Here is a 17,306-nt window from a genome sequence, read left to right on the forward strand (position 1 = left end):
GGACATCAAACGTTTTTGGGTTCCAACTTTATTGTGAGATATAAACTTTTATGAGTATAACCAAAACCAAAGGGCCTCTCTCAATTTTCTTGCGTTTATTCATATGGTAGAGATGATATCGCAGATAAAATATTTTAAATCAGAAATAGGAAATCCTAGATTAAACTTTAATCACTTTTTAATCAAACTTATTTTATATAAATGAAAATTCTAGGAAATGCTAATACAGAGAATAAATAGTGCAATTATCGTCCCTGAAAAGTATGCTATAGAACGAAATTTGCAAAAGATCAGAAAATCTGTTCCTATATTACAAAACGAATTTCTTAAGCCAATTAAAGAAGTGCACTGTGGCAAGCCAAAAATAAATCAATTTTTGAATTTAATTACATACAACTATGCATGTGGTTAGCTGTACATAAACGGAAGTGCATATATACATATGTATGCACGTACATATATACAAGTTTCTATGTACATAATATACATAACCACAGTCAAACCTTACTCTGCGGCCCTTACTCCGGACTTTGTGCACTTAGTAAGTGTTGGCGCCATGTTTTAATACACTCAACACACATATGTACATGAAATACAAGCATACATAGAAACACACATACGTACAGCTGCAGTCCCTTTAATAAGTTTGCTAGATTTGGATACACACACACAACAAATAGCTAATAAAAATCTATTGTGAAAAAACTGTTGCATTGCCGGCTCACAAAACAGACAACCATAGCGACGAGAGAGTCTGTGTGATAGAGCGTGATGGCGACACTGAGAGCGAGAGAGCATCGTCGGCGTTGAGAGCCGAAGCGAAATGAGCCGAGCACTAAGCAAACGAGACAACAAACACAAAAGCGAAAGCGAGGAGTCGCACTTTCCAGCAAAATGCGTGACTGTCAACGAGCGAAGTGTGTATATGTGTGTGTGCATTCCTCTCTCTCTTGATCTCTCTCTCTTTGTGTGTGTGTGTGTCTGTGTATGCTGGCAATGGCATTTTAAAGAGTTCGCCTTTGCCTCCTGGCAAAACACATTTAAGCAACCGCCTGCTGCGCCTATTGCTCTTCTCACCTCTTCCTCTTCCCCACACACCACTTCCAGCCTCATCAACATCATCGTCGCCGTCGCCGTCGTCGTCGTCGTCACCAAACTCTACACAATTTAGGCTGCCGGTCATCGGCCCATTCAGGCGGCAGACAGGCCGGTCGTTTTTGCATTGCTCGCCATTAACGGACGCACTTTAAATCAGTTTACGTTATAACGTCAACAGCGACACTACGTCACTTTGCGGCCTTTGTCGGAGCATTTGTCTGTTGCGCGTCTCTCTCTCTCTCTCTTGCTCTCGCTCTCGCTTCCGCCCAGTGACGCGTTTTTACTTTTACGCGGCTAATTTTCAATTTCGGCGGGCTACTCAAAAAACAGTTCGCAGTGAAATATTCAATGAATTATCTTGGGATCATGCTAAACTAACGCCAATTGGAAAGACTCTAATCAAGTTAAGTAAGTCATCTTATTTAGTGAAAGTTAAGATTCAAGTCCGAGTTGACGCCCTTTATTATTTAACTAATTTGAATTAAATAAACTAATCATATTTGTGAAATTTAATTAACTGAACAAAAAACATTCAAAATACAATATAATAAGAATATTAATTTGTATACCCTGAACCCGTTGAAAATTGGAAATGGGTGAAATGGTTTTAAAAAATTCAAAACTAGAAAATAATAGAATATACAAGTACTTATTTAAAAAATTAAAAAAATTAGGATCAAATAAAATAATTAGATCATAAATAAAAAAATGGTTAAATTAAAAGTATGTAGTTAAAATATTTATTCAAATAAAATTAATACAAAATAATACAAAAAATAATTATTAAAAAAGTAATTCAAATAACTAAACTAAAACATAATTATTTAAGGGTAAACATAAAAATACTTTTTAATTATTATTAACAAATACTTAAATATGCATTATTTATTAATTTATTGATTTTATCATGACAAAATTTAAAAGCTAAAAGTTTCTTCAAATTAAAGAAATTAACAACGGAAAATTGTTTAGATGTCAATGTCAATGACATATTAATGATTGTCAATGATATATTAATAATAATCAGAGTATCTTACTCACATAGCTCTTCATATTATATGCAAACATTACGCATACGCCCCTTTAGAAAATGTTTAAAAATACTTCAATTTTTCATATACCTTTAGATTTTATGGCATAATTGAGAATTCGATCAACTATTGCCGTCAAACTGTTTTACTACCTCAAAAAATTCATTTAAAATGAGAAACTTTCTCATAAAATTTATTTTACATTATATTTAAAGATTAAGTATACGACATTTTTGAAAATGTGTTTTACTAACAAATTTAATTTGAATTCACTTGATTTCCTAAAGAAGACATGTTTTAATGTTTTACAAACTTTTAACATTTTTATTAGAACTATATTTTGTATTTATTATTTAATTAGTTTTATTTATGCAATGTATTTATCAAGCACTCATATCTCATAAATAGCACAGATATTTATGATTGAGTTTATAATGCGTGTGCATATTTACACATTACGCATACGCCCCCATTGCCAGTTGTGACCGCGTTTCCGGTGCTAACAAACCTTCGCTTGCTACTGCGTGTGTGTGTATGTGTTTGAGTATGTGCTGGAGTGCATTTCACAGACGGGTCATGGCCACGGCCACGGCCACGGCAACGACCATTGGCTTTTCGGTTTCAGCCTGCGCCTGGTTTCACTTTCACACACACACACACGCAGAGCAGAGCAGAGCACAACACACGGAGTACAGCAGAGCACACGGAGCACACGCACACACACACACACACATTGAGTGGCCGGGATAAACAACGCAATGGGCGCGCGCGACTTGCACTCAGCCTCGTCTTGCCAAATGCCGGCAGCAGCAGCAGCAGCAGCAGCAGCAATTGCAGCCAACACGCCTCCTCCACGCCCACGCCCACGCACCACTTGACACCAGTTTTGCCTGCAAGCGCCATCCACTTGTAACACATTCGCATCGCATCGCATCCCAGTTGTGGAGCCAGTGTTGACCAGTCCGCGGCGCGGGCGCGACTTGTTTGCTGTTTCACGACGACGACGATGATGACGCAATGCACCCTACACACAAATACAAACACACACCTATACTCACATACATACAGTAGAGCTGCACTTCCACCTCTCTAACACACACACACACACATACACACGGGCATACGCGAGAGCTGCACTGCCATTTCTCTTCTTCTGCTGCTCCTGCTCCTGCTGCATTACTCCTGTTGGCAACGGCTCTCCGCATGAGTCAAAGTCGTGCGCTCTTGGGTTCTTACTGAATGCCGACTGCAGCCACCACCTCTCGTGTGCCATGGCATGCCCATTCCCCATCTGCCGCCCACCTTGTACATGTGGCAAGTGCATTTACCTCTGCTTTGCATGCTGCAGACTGAGCTCGACTGGGTGCAGCGACTCGCTCTGTGCTTGGTGGGCACGGAGTTTGTCGTTGATTCGTGTGCGTGGCCTGGTTTCGTCGATTGGCCTTGCATGCGGTTATTTCAGTGTCAGCAGCATCTTTGTTGTTGCCCTCGATGCGATGCGGTGCGAGACGGGGCGAAGCGAGGCCACCTTCTCCTGCTTGACTTTGCCTCTGCCTGGCCGCATGCAAATCCTGCGGCACTCGCTTCTCTGTCCACACACACACACACACACACATATACACTCACAATGGTGGCTGGGCATGTTGCAGGCATTTTTGCTGGCCGATTAACGGTGCACGGTGCACGTTGCGCGTTGCTTCATGTCAAGGCAATGACCCAGTTCTTAAGTGATTCACTTTAAAATGGAATATGTATTGGTTTACTTTTAAGGAATTTCAGATAAAAAAAGATATATTGTTAATCTATATCTCGACATTTATGTATACAAGTTCTTCTAGACCAGCATTGTTATTTGTGAGTGATTATTCTTTTAAACAATTTTATTATCTATAGCTATCGATTTCTATATCAAATAGCCCTTTGAACTTTAATAAGTTTTGCGGGTTTTGAAAGATGTCTATATCAACAAGTAAGACGGACGGCCAGACAAACGGACAGGGCTAAATCGACTCAGCTCGTCGCCCTGATCAAGAATATATATACTTTGTGGGGTCTGCCACGCCTCCTTTTGCCTGTTACATACATTTCAACATAACCATTATACCCTGATTTCCCATTTTCAATGGGCTCAGAGTATAAAAACACCAATCAATGACTCTTTCGTTCAATTTATCTTTATTCGATTTGCCATGTTCCATATCAAATCGATATATACCGTATTTAATTAATCAACAGAAAGGAATAGATCTCCATAGAATTTTCAACTTCATCTTTATCAATTTGCTCTTTACTTTGCTACTTCTTTTATATTAGTAGACAACTATTTGATCATATCAAAACGTTAAGCAACTAGAAATTAATCTAAATTCAGTACACACAATTTCCCGGGGAGCCATTATAGCCGGGCGGACAGATGCATAGTGGGATTAAGCACAATCCTTTATTCGAACAGGTTAGATTATCCGGACATGCGATCATGCTGCAGTCGACTTGCTCAAAAATGGCACATTGGATAATATTATCGTTATAGGTACCTGTAAAGAACTTGAGCCATGAAGAGTCCTTAAATCACATGAGAAGTAGTTCCCAGATTTATCACCATTTATTGTAGAGTTGAGCGCAGAATAAAATACAAATAGTGAGCAAAACAGAACTAAAAACCATCCAGGCATGATGCTACGTGACTGAGAACTATAAAAACACTTTGTAATATATGCACTTGCTACACGTGCTAGGTATACTTAGCGATTGGTATAGCTAATTAGCATTACTAATTATTTTAAAAGATTCTTTGTTAGATTAGAAGTGGAAATTGAACAAATGGAAACTTTCTCTTCGAAACATCGCGACTAGGAGATGCTCTGAGTCTTACACAGCTACTATTCCAATTATTCTACGCTTGGACCTTATACTGAGAACTTCTTTGTTTGGGACGAAAAAAGCGTGGTATAAGAAATTGAAGAATTATTAAATCTTTGTATTCATTGTATAGACCTAAATATTGAATCTGTAATCTTTAATATGTCAATAGGTTTAAATTGAATACTTATATATAAAAATGGTTCAAAAAAGCTGGCCAAGACTTTAGATTGTGGATAACAAATATTGTAAGTATATCGTATAAAAAGTTAAGTGAGATACGCTAAATTTGGACGTTTTTCCACACATTTCCCATTGATTTTGCGATAGCCAAAACGACAGACGCAAGTCGGATTGTAGCAGTAGTTTCTTCCCGGACAGTATTCCCCGGACGAGCACTCGACCATCGTACAGCTAACTTCCTCATTGATGCCACAACGCACGCCCACAACTTGATAGGGATCTGTGAAGAAGTTGAGCCATCAGAGCGTTTAAGCCAGATGATAAAAAGGTCCCCCACTAATCACCATTTTGTGTGAAGCTGAGCGCAGGATAGAAATATCCAAATAAACAGGCAAAAAGAGCTACAAACCAACCATACATGATGGGACGTGACTGAGAACTTTATAATCACAATCTAATATATGAAATTACTCTAATTCACTTGGCGCTTGGAATAGCTAAATAGCATGACTAATTTAGTCATGCGTATCGCTGTTAGATTATAATAGCTGGCAATTAAATCTGTTTAGAAATAAATGGAATAACTTAGAATATATATTTAAAAGAGCCTACAAACATTAGGGTGAGATGTTTCTAATTAATCATTAAAAAATCATTCCTAATTTTCATTTTGTGTTCTAAAAGCTTCGACTTAATCACCTATTTAAAAAGAAAATTTCTATTTTTCTTAATTTTTATAATTTTAAATAAATTGCTATGATTTGTGGATGGTTAGGCTACTTATATGCCAATATGAACAAAATACAAATTTTACTTACCTAAGCAATGCGTATGTTTTCAAAAATTAAAATATAAATTCATTGCGAAATGAATTCATTTTTATTCACTAATACAAAAATCAGCCGTTAATTTCCACAGCTTTAAGAGAGCAACTAGCTCTCGCTAACTCTCTCCCACTCGCTGTCTGGACTAGTCTCTCATGCTCCTAGCATGCACAAGCACACACACACATACACACACAGATATAAACATGTAAAGCCATGCCGGCACGAAGCTTCGTACTTTTGTCTCGTGTTCAGCACAAACATACGCACACACACATGCACACGAGCAGCGCACAGGAGAAGTTGGAGTGTACAAGCGAGATGGCAGCGGGTCGGTCAGTACCAAACTTGTGCCACACGCCGTTAGGTGGCCCTGTCGTGAATGCGGCAGCCGACACAGACATAGACGCTCTGCCTCGAAGCTGGTGTTTCGTATGGGTTGCATGACGTGGAGGCGCCCTCATAGTGCAGCACTCGCAGTCACAGCGCTAAACAACGATATTCGGGTACCTGCCCACTCCTTTAGCCCGGCCTAGCCAGGGTAACAATGCAAACAGTTTATTTTTTAATCATTTTTTTAAAAAAATTGTGTGCTGCCGCGCGGGAATTCACGTCGCTCGCTCGTCTCGATAAGTGTTTTCAAGAGTTTGTCTGTGTGTGTAAGTGTTTGAGAGAACTGCAAACACGTAGCGAAAACGGAACGAAAAAACGTAAGCTACATTACCAATCGGGTGCACTTTCACATTGTGTTGTCCAGCCGATCGGCTGCGACGACTTCGCCAGCGCCAGCGCCAACGTCAGCGCTAACGTCAGCGTCAGCATCGGCTTTTCTTTGTGAGCGACGCGACGGGCGCCTTATTGCTGCCTGCTCCTGCCTTTGATTTTTATTGTGTCACGCGCTCGCCGAAAAAAAAAAGAATCCAAAAAAAAATATATAAATAAAACAAAACTACGACACGTGTCTCAAGTGAAAGTCCATTTTACAACATTTAATAAAGATGTCTCGGATGCATATTGTCTGCCGACAGCTGCCCAAAAGTGAGCTGGTATTTAAATACACTTGTGTCTGTGTGTGTGTGTGTGTAGTTGTATTTCTGTGTTTGCGTTCCTCTCTCAATTAAACACGACACTAATTTGCGTACTTAGTGAAAATCGATATGACCAAAACTTGCCCTTTACGCTATGCGTTATCTCACCCTTTTCGTCTAACTTTTTTTCATTTCTTGAGTTAGGCACAAATTATTTAATTATTGACTTTTTGAAAATTTTTGTGGAATTAATGCAAAATGTTATAAAATCACACTCGCACACATACGTAAATGCATGCACATATACGCTAACGGGACAACCCTAACCTAAACACAATGTGCCGACATACTGAATGCGAACTGCCGCACAGTGGTATGAACTGTTGAGAACATCGTGAAATTTATATAAAATATTTGAAAGAAATACGCAAGCATATTTTTGCTGACTTTTGACTACAAGAAATTAAAAATTGAGAACACAAATCGTACTTTATTCAATATAATTGATCTGTCATTAAACTTAGTATTCAAATATATAGTGTAATACTAATCGAAATATATTATTATATTTTTGGAAACCTATTTTATTATAGTCTTTAATATGGCATCATGTTACATATGTAAACACATTATGAATTGCTTGTTTGAATAAATCACCCAAATCGCAAAAATCTACGACCCACTGTGCAGGCTAGTGTAGTTTGTGTTCGTGCTTTTGCTCGTATTGCGCGCAGGTTTGCCGCTCTTTTTGTTGCTTCTCACGCTGCCGGCATACTACGTGTATATGTATTTAGTCTATATACTTGTGTATGTATGTATATGTGCGCGCTTGTGTGTACGTGGGTGCGCGTTTGAGCAGTCAAAATAATAACAGCGGCTGCGATTTCACTTTCCATTTAGAAACCCAGAGCCGGCCTAATCTTAAATTCTTTGGGATTTTTAGAATTTGATGTAAACACATGCATTCAATTTGTGTATGCACTGCAAGTGTATAAGTGTATGTACACACATATGTATGTACATGCATGTAAAAATTAGTCTAATTTTAATAAAAATAATAATAATAATTTTTTTAAATAATAATAATAATAATAATAATGTGTAGGATTTTTTTGTTTTATTCTTATGCACATACATATATAAACTCATTATCTTCCGTCCATCTTGAGTCTGTATCTTGTCTTCTAAAACTTTCATAAACTACAGCTCGGAAAATAATTCTTTATACAAAAAATTTACTTGCAGTTGCTAACAATCCGACGTAAAAGATAGCTTCCGATCCGCCGGAATCCTCTAGCGAGTCGAGCAACGAACGCACAATGAATTTCACACCGTTTGGCAACACGTTTCCGGGCCTGTCGCAATTTACGACGACGACGTCGTCGCAGCTGGTGTCGACGGTAACTGCCGCTGTGGCCGTTGGCGATGCCGATGTGACTGCGGCCAACAACAACCCACAGCAACAGCAGCAGCAGCAACAGGAGCCTGGTGGCAGCGGCAACCGCTATCAGCAGCAACACCAGCAGCAGCAGCAGCAGCAGCAGGTGACAGCAGGGGTGTCCATGGCGCACTTTAGTCAGCCGAGCAGCAGCGCTGCCGCAGCCGCCGGCAGCAAATTCCGCAGCGGGCAGGAAGAGGCACTGCAAGGTGACAAATATAATGGGCATCTGGTGACCACTGCCGCACAGCAGCAGCAACAACAACAGCAGCAACAGCAGCAGCAGCAGCCGCAATATGCGACCGTCTATACGGCAAGTGCCACGACGAGTGCAGTGGATGCCATGCAGGCGAGCAGCTCCGGACAGCAGCAGCTGCAGCAGCAACAAGTGGTGGCACCACAAGAGCTAACACAGGATCTATGCAATGCCATATTGCAGCAACAAGGTGAGTGGAGTACCTAAACTCTAAAGCAACGCTATCAATGCCTTCTACTTGCCTTTGCAGTGCTACAGAATACCTCGTGGCAAACGATCACGCCCGGCACGACCGTCGCTGACTACCTCTCGCATCTTCCAGCCAATACGTTGCCACTCTCGCTGCACCACTTTCTCAAGTACTCCGCCGAGACAATCAAAAAGGAGAATCAACAGAATGTGGTATCTATCGATTGTAATATGTCTTCTAGCCTATCGCTAATCTCTCTTACAAGCAGGTGCTGCAGGTGCAGACGGGACCAGGCGCCGCCATTGGCATCAATACCATTGGCACGACGACAACCATTAGCATACCTCAGGAGCAGCAGCCACTGCATCAGCAACAACAGCAACAGCAACAGCTGCCGCAACAACAGCAGCAGCAACAGCAGCAGGCAACACTGCAGCTGCAGACACAAAGCGTGGTGGCAAGCAGCTCGACATCTGTCAGTGGCACCAAGAAGAAGAAGCGCAAAAAGCGCTCCAAGGACCGCAAGCCTAAGCTGCGTCCCGGCGAAATCCGAATGGGCACAGCGTTGGATGGTAGCCCGCTCTACATGTGCCCCGAATGCCATGTAGCGTATCCGGAGCCGGAGCTGCTCGAGGTGCACCTGGTGGGGCACAATCTGGAGCGACGCTATGTGTGCGACATCTGTCAGGCATCGCTGAAGCGCAAGGATCACCTGACACGGCACAAGCAATCGCATAATCCCGAGCGGCCGTACATCTGCACAGTCTGCCTGAAGGCGTTCAAGCGCAAGGAGCAGCTGAGCCTGCACTTTGTGATTCATTCGGGCGAGAAACGGCATCAGTGCCAGGAGTGCGGCAAAGGCTTCTACCGCAAGGATCATCTGCGCAAGCACACCCGCTCCCACATAGCCAGGCGTGTCAAGGCCGAGCTGAATAGCCATGTGCGCCGAGAGAACGGCACCAGCATGTTGCAGCCGGTGGTGACAGCGGCGACAACGGCCGCCGTGCAGCATGCCAATCAGCAACAATTGCAGCTCCAACAACAACAGCAGCAGCAGCAGCAACAACAACAACAGCAGCAGCAGCAACAACAGCAGCAACAGCAACAACAGCAGCAGCAGCAACAACAGCAACATCACATAGTCGTCAGCCAGCAGCAGCAGCAACAACAACAGCAGCAACAGCAACAGACAACCGCCCAGCAGCAGCAGCAACAGCAGCAAATGTTAAATTAGCCAAATGATTTTTGTAAAGTCAGTTAAATCAAAATTCAAAATCCATGCCACACATTTGATGCCGCTTGCGGCAGCAACAGCAACTGTTGCCGCACGCACAAAATTCAAGTTCAAGGAAACATAACTCTCTCGGTCCACGCAATTTAATTGACTCACACAAATCGGATATACGAATATCGTCGAGGATATTCAGCAAATGCAATAGCTAAAATTGTAAAGTCGTCTCTCTGGGGGCACTTTCCAACACTGTACAATTATTCCTAGGCAAACAAAGTGACACACAAAGCTAGTCCTAATATACTATATAGTGCTATAAAACTGGGACCATAAACTTAATCAATTATGTCTGATTTAAGCTAAAAAATATGCAGAACTATAGTAAATCGATCGTAAATTAAGAAATTCTAAGATCCTTATAAAAATTGTTGTATTATAAATTATTATTATATTTGATGTATCTTTTATATCTGTGAATAAGTAAAAATTGTAATTTTGAATTCGATATATTTGATATTTAAGCGATGAAGCATGACTCCTATATTAAATTGAAATCTTGATTTATATATTTTCCTCTAAGTACTGCACACAACTTGTTCCTATGGAACTTTAATGATATAGCTATCTGTAATATTATATGAAAAGTTCTGTTAAATATGCTGAAGATTCTGTTCCTCAATGATGTACAATACCATCTATTTATTGTGCTCCACTTAAGTATATCTTGATCAATAAGTTCCAAGTTTTGTTGATATTCGAGATCTTCACGTTTGGGTCCCAGTTGTGCCGATTGTAAAGGCTCATCGGCTATTAATTTAAGACAAAGATATTATAATTTTATATGCGAATCGCGTATTTTAGTGAAATGTATTTTTGTATAAAGTGAAAATATGTATATAATATATATATATATTGAAATATGTTGCATTTAAATGCAGCAAACTATTTATGTACTCCTAATAATGAAACCAAGCGCAATTTAGATTTAAGAACAAACTAGATCTACATATGTATGTGAATGTACTATGACTTTTGATAACACTGATTAAAAAATTTGTAAATACACTCGAGTTAGTTTCTCATTTAATATTTATTTATACAATTACATGTTTACAATTCTTATGAAAATTAATTTTGTTGATGCCTTTGTGAAAGTTGTCAACCATACGAAAATTATGAAAATTGGAACGTTTTAGGCAATTTGTATTACTAATAGATGACAGCGAAAGCGGATATTAAGAAGATATTTTTTAATGTATAACAAATTCTCATCACGTTCTCGGAATATTTTATGAACTTTTCTACAAAATTAAAGGTTAAATTCATGGAAAGCGAAAAGGAAACCAAGACTGTCGACAATGCCTCCCGTTTTGATTGTAACATCTGCTTAGAAACGGCCAAGAATGCGGTGATCTGTGTATGCGGCCATCTCTTCTGTTGGCCCTGCCTGCATCTGTGGATGCTGACGCCCTGCGACCTACGTCGATGCTGTCCGGTGTGTCGAACCAAGTTGGATATCACGAAAATCATACCGCTCTATGGTCGCAACAGTGCGATACAGGACCTCAACGATGTGATGGCGCCACGACCTCAGCCTCTGCTTCAGGAACCGAATGCACCGAGGGGTTCCCTCTATTTTGGCTTTCTCATGGGCTTTCAAACGTCCTTTGGCTACGGCAGCTTCCCAATGGAGACTATGGTATCCGTTCTGAATTTAAACGACGAACAGGCGCTGTTTTTTCTTCTCGGCCTCTTTTGCATTGGCTGGCTGCTGTACTAGCGAGGAGAGAAATGAAATTCGAATGGACTTTTTGCATATTCTTATTATATTGTATATATATATATACGTATAGGTCCAACTTAGTAATACAGCTGTTGTACTCACTAATTAAGTAAATGGTAATCAGATCTGAAGTGCTTGTTTTGATTATTATTATTATTATTATTTTTTTTTTTTTTTGTAAATTAATATGGATCAAAAATTATATCGAGTCATTCGCTTTAATCTAGATCATCATTTAATAATAATTGTCAACATTTGTTTTCTTACTTGTAATTAATTAATTTCGGTAAACTATATTTATTATGCACCATTTATTATATTCAATCAAATAATCAGTATAATTATGATGTAATTATAATTAATTATTCATGTAGTTGTATGCGATTTGTGTATGTATATGCTTTTATCATATTTACGTGCCGTTCTTTATATATGTGTATATTTATATACTCTATATGATCGATCATTGCCTGCGTACAGCTTAAATTAAGATATTACAAAATATACGTTAGGTTCATTAAATATGTAGGCAATTAAGGAAGTTGGCGTTTCAAGGGACCGGGAGAGGGCGGTTTAAGCGCCAGGGGCGTTAACGGATAATAACTACTACATCGCAGAGATTGGCAGATTCATTCAGTCAAGCATTTGTAAAAAATATGATGCTTGAACTAATTTCACCTGCGAGAACAATTTCTTATTTCAAAACGATTTCATTTATATATATATATATATAAGAGACATTTGCTTGTGTGTGCGTTTAGGTATGCCTGCCTGTGTGGTTGTGTATGTGTAGGTGCCAATAGCTGCAGAGCGTCCAGGACAGCCAAGTCCATGAGACACTTCCTCACTCATAAATTTTTACTACAAGTCGAGTCTTTCAAAAATGTCACATTGTTTCTTTTGTTGTATACGAGTGTGTGTGTGCATGTGTGTGTATGGATGATTATTTTTGGTTGATTTGTTGTGTTTCGTTTTCGTTGCGCAAAGAGAAATTTAATCACTGTACAATAGAGCGACGGGGAACACTTTCGCCTACTCAGGAGCAGACCTATGGGCCACACAGATATTTTCGCTTCTGGTCGTCTATATAATCGCGCGTAGACATTTGGATGGCTTGCTGCAGCATCTCGTTCTCATTGATGCCTGTAAGGAGTCGAAAGTAAGTAATCGCTATAAATTACAATTAGCAATTGCTGCACCCACCGTCGTTGGCATAGGAGGCCTCTAGCAACTCCTGATAAAAGCTCGAGTAGCTCTGCTTGGGCGGCGACTTGGTTTCCACGCATTTGGGCGGTGACTGCGACGACTGCTTGGAGGTGCATGGCTGTTGCTCTGCTTCCGGAGTGCGTTCCCTAGCAACTGCTGGAGCAGCATCACGTTTCGGACTCTTGCGCTGCGGTGTTTCATGTACATGTGTTTCCAAGCTACACGAATACATTAATGTGAGATCAGTTGATCAAGGATGAAGTGGTAATTGTCACCTACCTATTGCCTGTCTCGCGCACTTCGTGGCGGCGCTTCTTGCTGCTGCGCAGATTGTTGCTGCGACGCTGTGTTTTGGACAGTTTGTTGGAGCGCTGAGCTAGGGCTGTGTTGGGCGAGGCATTGCCGCCACAGTGACCCACGGAGCTGGTGCTGCTCATATCTGTTGCGTCACTCTCGTAGCCGCCCAGTTCATTTACCTCGGGCGGCAGCTTGTGTGCGTATTGACCAAGTGTTTTAGGCGAGAGTGTATAAACGGTGGCCGGGCCATCGCTAATGCTGGAGCTGTTAATTGGGGCTGCTGTGTTGCTGTTGTTATTACTACTGCCACCGCCACCGCCGCTGCATCCGCCATCACTCGAGTACTTGGAGGGCGAGGCGTCTGAGTCGGTGAGTGCCTCGGCCGAAGTCACCGTTGAAGATGTTGCCGAACCGGCGGCTGTATTGTTACTGCGCGAACGCTGCATATTATCACGGCACCACTGCAAATAAGACTCACGAGCGATTTGCTCCTCGATGGCCTCGTTGGTGGCTTCCCAGTCTGTTGTCTTCAGCTTATCCTCAAACATTGTCTATGCAAGCAGAATATAAATATTATGGGAACTTAATTAGTCATAGACGGAGTAGACACTGACCTGTTCAATTTCCAGCTGCTCGCTTAGGCGCACTGCCTCCTTGGTCTGAAACTCGGGCTTGTAACCAGCCAAGCCCAAGCCGACGCCGACGGTGGCATTATACGGATCCAGTATGGCATTGTAGTGGGAGCCTCGTTGATAGGACAGACGCAACGGCGGATAGCCAGCTTGTGATTGCTCTGAATTGAAGATGTTAATGGGCGCTGCAATTATCGAAAAGTGCGTTAGAATATTAGGTCTATACAAATATAGCAATATGACTTAGAGATTGTTGAAGTATAAGGGCGATACTACAATAGCGCTATATTAAATTAATATTAAGCTTTTTCCCTTCAATAACAGTTACTTCTTAATAAACACTGTTAATTCTTCCATCCAAACTATTGACGACAAAGGCCTATGGAAAGAAAAACATCCTTAAAACAGTCTAAAATTCTAAACACAATAAGATGGGTCAACTTATCTAATAACATTCTATATAACACCCGGTATGAAATTCACTACCTAAAATAATTAGCACGTTTCAGTTCTTGCGTCCAACTACGACGCCGACTGCGCAATTTGTGGAAAATTCATTTGAAAAAAGATTATCTGCTGATAGTTTAGAAATGGGATCACGGGATTTGTTTACTCACTCGACTGATAACAGAAGACTTCGACGGTGCGACTGTAGATCTCTGATATGGCCTGAATCTCGATGTGGTTGCCGTGTGCATCGCGGGCGCGCTTGCGCTGAATATACCCATTGATGTCCTCGGTGACAAACTGGCCAAAGTATTCGCGATTCTCATGCTATAACAAAAATACAGACGAAATTTTGAGATGAAAGAGTACATGTATAGAATATTTGAATATATTACTATATAGTCCATTGTGTGCTGCCGTATGACATCGTGCATGCCCTCATCGCCGTAAATCTGCAGAGAGATGGAGCGAAACAGGCAGGCGCCGTCTTCCTCTACGGCCCTCAGTTCGTAGCCGCGCTTCTCCATGCATTTGGCAAACTCTTCGTCGCGCCGTTTCCACTCCTCTGCCGAAATAGTGCGCTCCTTCGGCTGCAAGTGTTCGTCACCACTATTGTAACCAGAGAATGTATCTTCGACGGCCTTCAGCATATTGGCTGCTGCAGCAGCCGGCGTCATCTGAGTCTGCGCGTTCGGCACATTAGTACAGCCCAAGCCCAGATGCTCTGGTGATTTGCGACCCACAGCAGTGGCATTGCTGCTGTTGACCGTTCCGGCAGCCACGGCAGCTCCGACGACTGAATGGGGACTGCTGCATTTGCTGCTGACGCCCGCAACTCCGCCACCAACCACAGTTGCATGATTCAGTTTCTCACGCTCCAAACGATCCCGTTTGTGATGGTGTGCATGGCCTTCATGGTGTTCACGACGCTTCGAGCGGGAACTGTAATGCAAACGAGATTGACGGGGATTAAATAAGGTTGAATAACACGTCTCATTGAGAATGCTACAGCCCACATACATAATAATGTGTTTCAAAGAAAAATTTGATTCATTGCATTAAATAGGATCTTCATAAAAATGTTAATAAACCAGTAAATGTATATAGACCAAAACAGTTCCTTCTCTGCATTCTAATCTACGTAATAGCTATAAAGTTATATATAAATATAACTGAAATAAGTAGCAATTTCAGGAATAAGGTAATGAAGATGATTTATTAAATTATTGATTTTAATATTTGAACGTATTTATGTTGTCTTTTAGTTTCTTCTATATTTCATATCTCATTAGTCGAATAGATTAAGAGATATGCTCAAAGGAACGAGTCCGTGAATATGAAACCTAATTAAGACTTACCTCTTATGTGGACTGCAGCGGTGTGTGCGTGTCAGTTCGTCGTAGACTTCGCCGCGTCGTTGTGGACTCTGCGGGCATTAAAGAAATTTAAATGTTAAGCAAAGTGGTTATAGGTAACAATACAACACACATACCTGGCCATGCCCATCGATGACGACATTGCGATGCGATTGATTGACAACCGATTGCTCGACGACCACTACCTGCCCAGAGACGTGAGCCTCGGTGGCATCCCCATCGACAACGCGCTTGCCACTTGGCGCACTGACTGGCTTGATGGTCATGCTTTGGCTTTAGCTGCTACTGCGGCTGCGGCTATTGTCAGTGAACTACCACGCAATACTTTAACGAGCAGCTCCAAACGAAATCTTCGAACGTGAAAGCTTAACACATGTGTGAATGGCAAATTTGGTTTAGCTGTTTGGCCAGCTCAGAATTAGATTTTCTTCTCCGTCTATATATAATACAGACATATATATTTAAATTTATATAAACATATATATTTGTATATATATCTGAATATCTATGTGTGGGGTAACACTTTTGCAGCAAGTTCTTTGTCCGTGTAGCACAGGATTCCGTTGCTTTAGATGCACGCACTTGTTCACTTTTCTATATATGTATATTATTTTGTTTTATTTTGTTATTGTTGTTGTTGTTATGGTTGTGACCGCTGCTCTCAAAAAAGTTGTTTTAATAATATACAACTATGAAATCATTTACATAGCCAGAGTAAATGGTGAAAATTTTGTGATTTTCATTTGATTGTGTGTGTATGTATGTGCGTTTGTGTAGTGTTTGCTCGCAATCGCCTTTGTCTCTTGCACTGTTGCAGAGACGATTAATAAAATACCTTGCTTCGCCTAGTTGTATAATTACATACACTGCACTCTAGGGAAGACCACCAATTTCATAGTTTATAAAATTATTTGCACAAATTTTTATTATTTTTTTGGTTGTTTTGGTTTGTTGTTAGAAACGTAAAAGCCAGGATAGCCTGTTCGATTTTTTATTTACACCAACTACGAACTCGTCAGATGCTCACGCTGTGCTTCTTCTTGCTTCTTTGGTGTTTTTTAGGCCTTTTTAATAAGTCAGCTTGTCACGACATACGGCGAACATCTGATGAATATCATCATATTGACCGCCAGTGTTGCCATACTAGCCTTATTCTGGTACATTTTTAGCTATTAAATAATTACAACGTTCTGTTGATCAAAAACAGCTAACAATAGTCAGTATTTAAATATAACAGAAAACAAAACTGTTAATACTTCTTTTCCTCGATTCAAACACTCTTTTAGTAATTCAAATTAGAGGCTTTATTTCGAATGTTAACCTAAGGCAAATAATATTGTGAGCTGTATTTAATTTAAAAAATAAATTTAAGCTGAGAATTTCATTGCATTGCCTATATTTATGAGCAAATATTTAAACAAATGTGC

The 17,306-nt window shown here is 40.6% G+C and overlaps 2 protein-coding genes and 1 pseudogene across 7 annotated transcripts; 2 read left to right on the forward strand and 1 right to left on the reverse strand.

Annotated features, from left to right (window-relative positions):
• The first annotated feature begins 1,224 nt into the window (after positions 1–1,224).
• On the forward strand, positions 1,225–11,203 carry LOC108650968 (uncharacterized). 6 transcript variants are annotated; one of them, XM_089260091.1, is made up of 4 exons: positions 1,225–1,506; positions 8,269–8,907; positions 8,968–9,119; positions 9,173–11,203. In XM_089260091.1, exons 2-4 carry the CDS (start codon positions 8,343–8,345, stop codon positions 10,139–10,141), a joined length of 1,686 nt encoding a protein of 561 aa, XP_089116217.1. In that variant the 5' UTR covers positions 1,225–1,506; positions 8,269–8,342; the 3' UTR covers positions 10,142–11,203. The 6 variants fall into 6 exon arrangements, with proteins under 6 accessions (XP_089116217.1, XP_089116215.1, XP_089116214.1 ...); XM_089260089.1 differs by lacking the exon at positions 1,225–1,506 and adding an exon at positions 6,569–6,705; XM_089260088.1 differs by lacking the exon at positions 1,225–1,506 and adding an exon at positions 6,572–7,041.
• An 89-nt stretch (positions 11,204–11,292) lies between these two features.
• On the forward strand, positions 11,293–12,052 carry LOC108650297 (E3 ubiquitin-protein ligase RNF185 pseudogene; annotated as a pseudogene).
• A 630-nt stretch (positions 12,053–12,682) lies between these two features.
• Positions 12,683–16,953, reverse strand: Duba (Deubiquitinating enzyme A). Its single transcript, XM_018100323.2, has 8 exons — positions 15,996–16,953; positions 15,862–15,929; positions 14,899–15,445; positions 14,674–14,830; positions 14,039–14,241; positions 13,407–13,975; positions 13,125–13,345; positions 12,683–13,064 (listed from the first exon to the last, which is right to left on the reverse strand). The coding sequence occupies exons 1-8, from the start codon at positions 16,143–16,145 to the stop codon at positions 12,970–12,972; spliced, it is 2,010 nt and encodes a 669-aa protein (XP_017955812.1). The 5' UTR covers positions 16,146–16,953; the 3' UTR covers positions 12,683–12,969.
• Between the last annotated feature and the right edge of the window lie 353 nt (positions 16,954–17,306).

The sequence above is a fragment of the Drosophila navojoa genome, chromosome 4 (assembly GCF_054131105.1).
Source record: "Drosophila navojoa isolate 15081-1374.11 chromosome 4, UAZ_NAV_1.0, whole genome shotgun sequence".
NCBI classification, from domain to species: domain Eukaryota; kingdom Metazoa; phylum Arthropoda; class Insecta; order Diptera; family Drosophilidae; genus Drosophila; species Drosophila navojoa.

Excerpts from the sequence above, each read along its gene's own strand:
- Duba (XM_018100323.2), bottom strand. The coding sequence starts at position 16,145 with ATGACCATCAAGCCAGTCAGTGCGCCAAGTGGCAAGCGCGTTGTCGAT. Across the intron at positions 15,930-15,995 it reads TCATCGATGGGCATGGCCAG|AGTCCACAACGACGCGGCGA; the intron begins GTATGTGTGTTG and ends TAATGCCCGCAG. Across the intron at positions 15,446-15,861 it reads CGCTGCAGTCCACATAAGAG|TTCCCGCTCGAAGCGTCGTG; the intron begins GTAAGTCTTAAT and ends TTTGCATTACAG.
- LOC108650968 (XM_089260091.1), top strand. The coding sequence starts at position 8,343 with ATGAATTTCACACCGTTTGGCAACACGTTTCCGGGCCTGTCGCAATTT. Across the intron at positions 8,908-8,967 it reads TGCCATATTGCAGCAACAAG|TGCTACAGAATACCTCGTGG; the intron begins GTGAGTGGAGTA and ends TTGCCTTTGCAG. Across the intron at positions 9,120-9,172 it reads AGGAGAATCAACAGAATGTG|CAGGTGCTGCAGGTGCAGAC; the intron begins GTATCTATCGAT and ends CTCTCTTACAAG.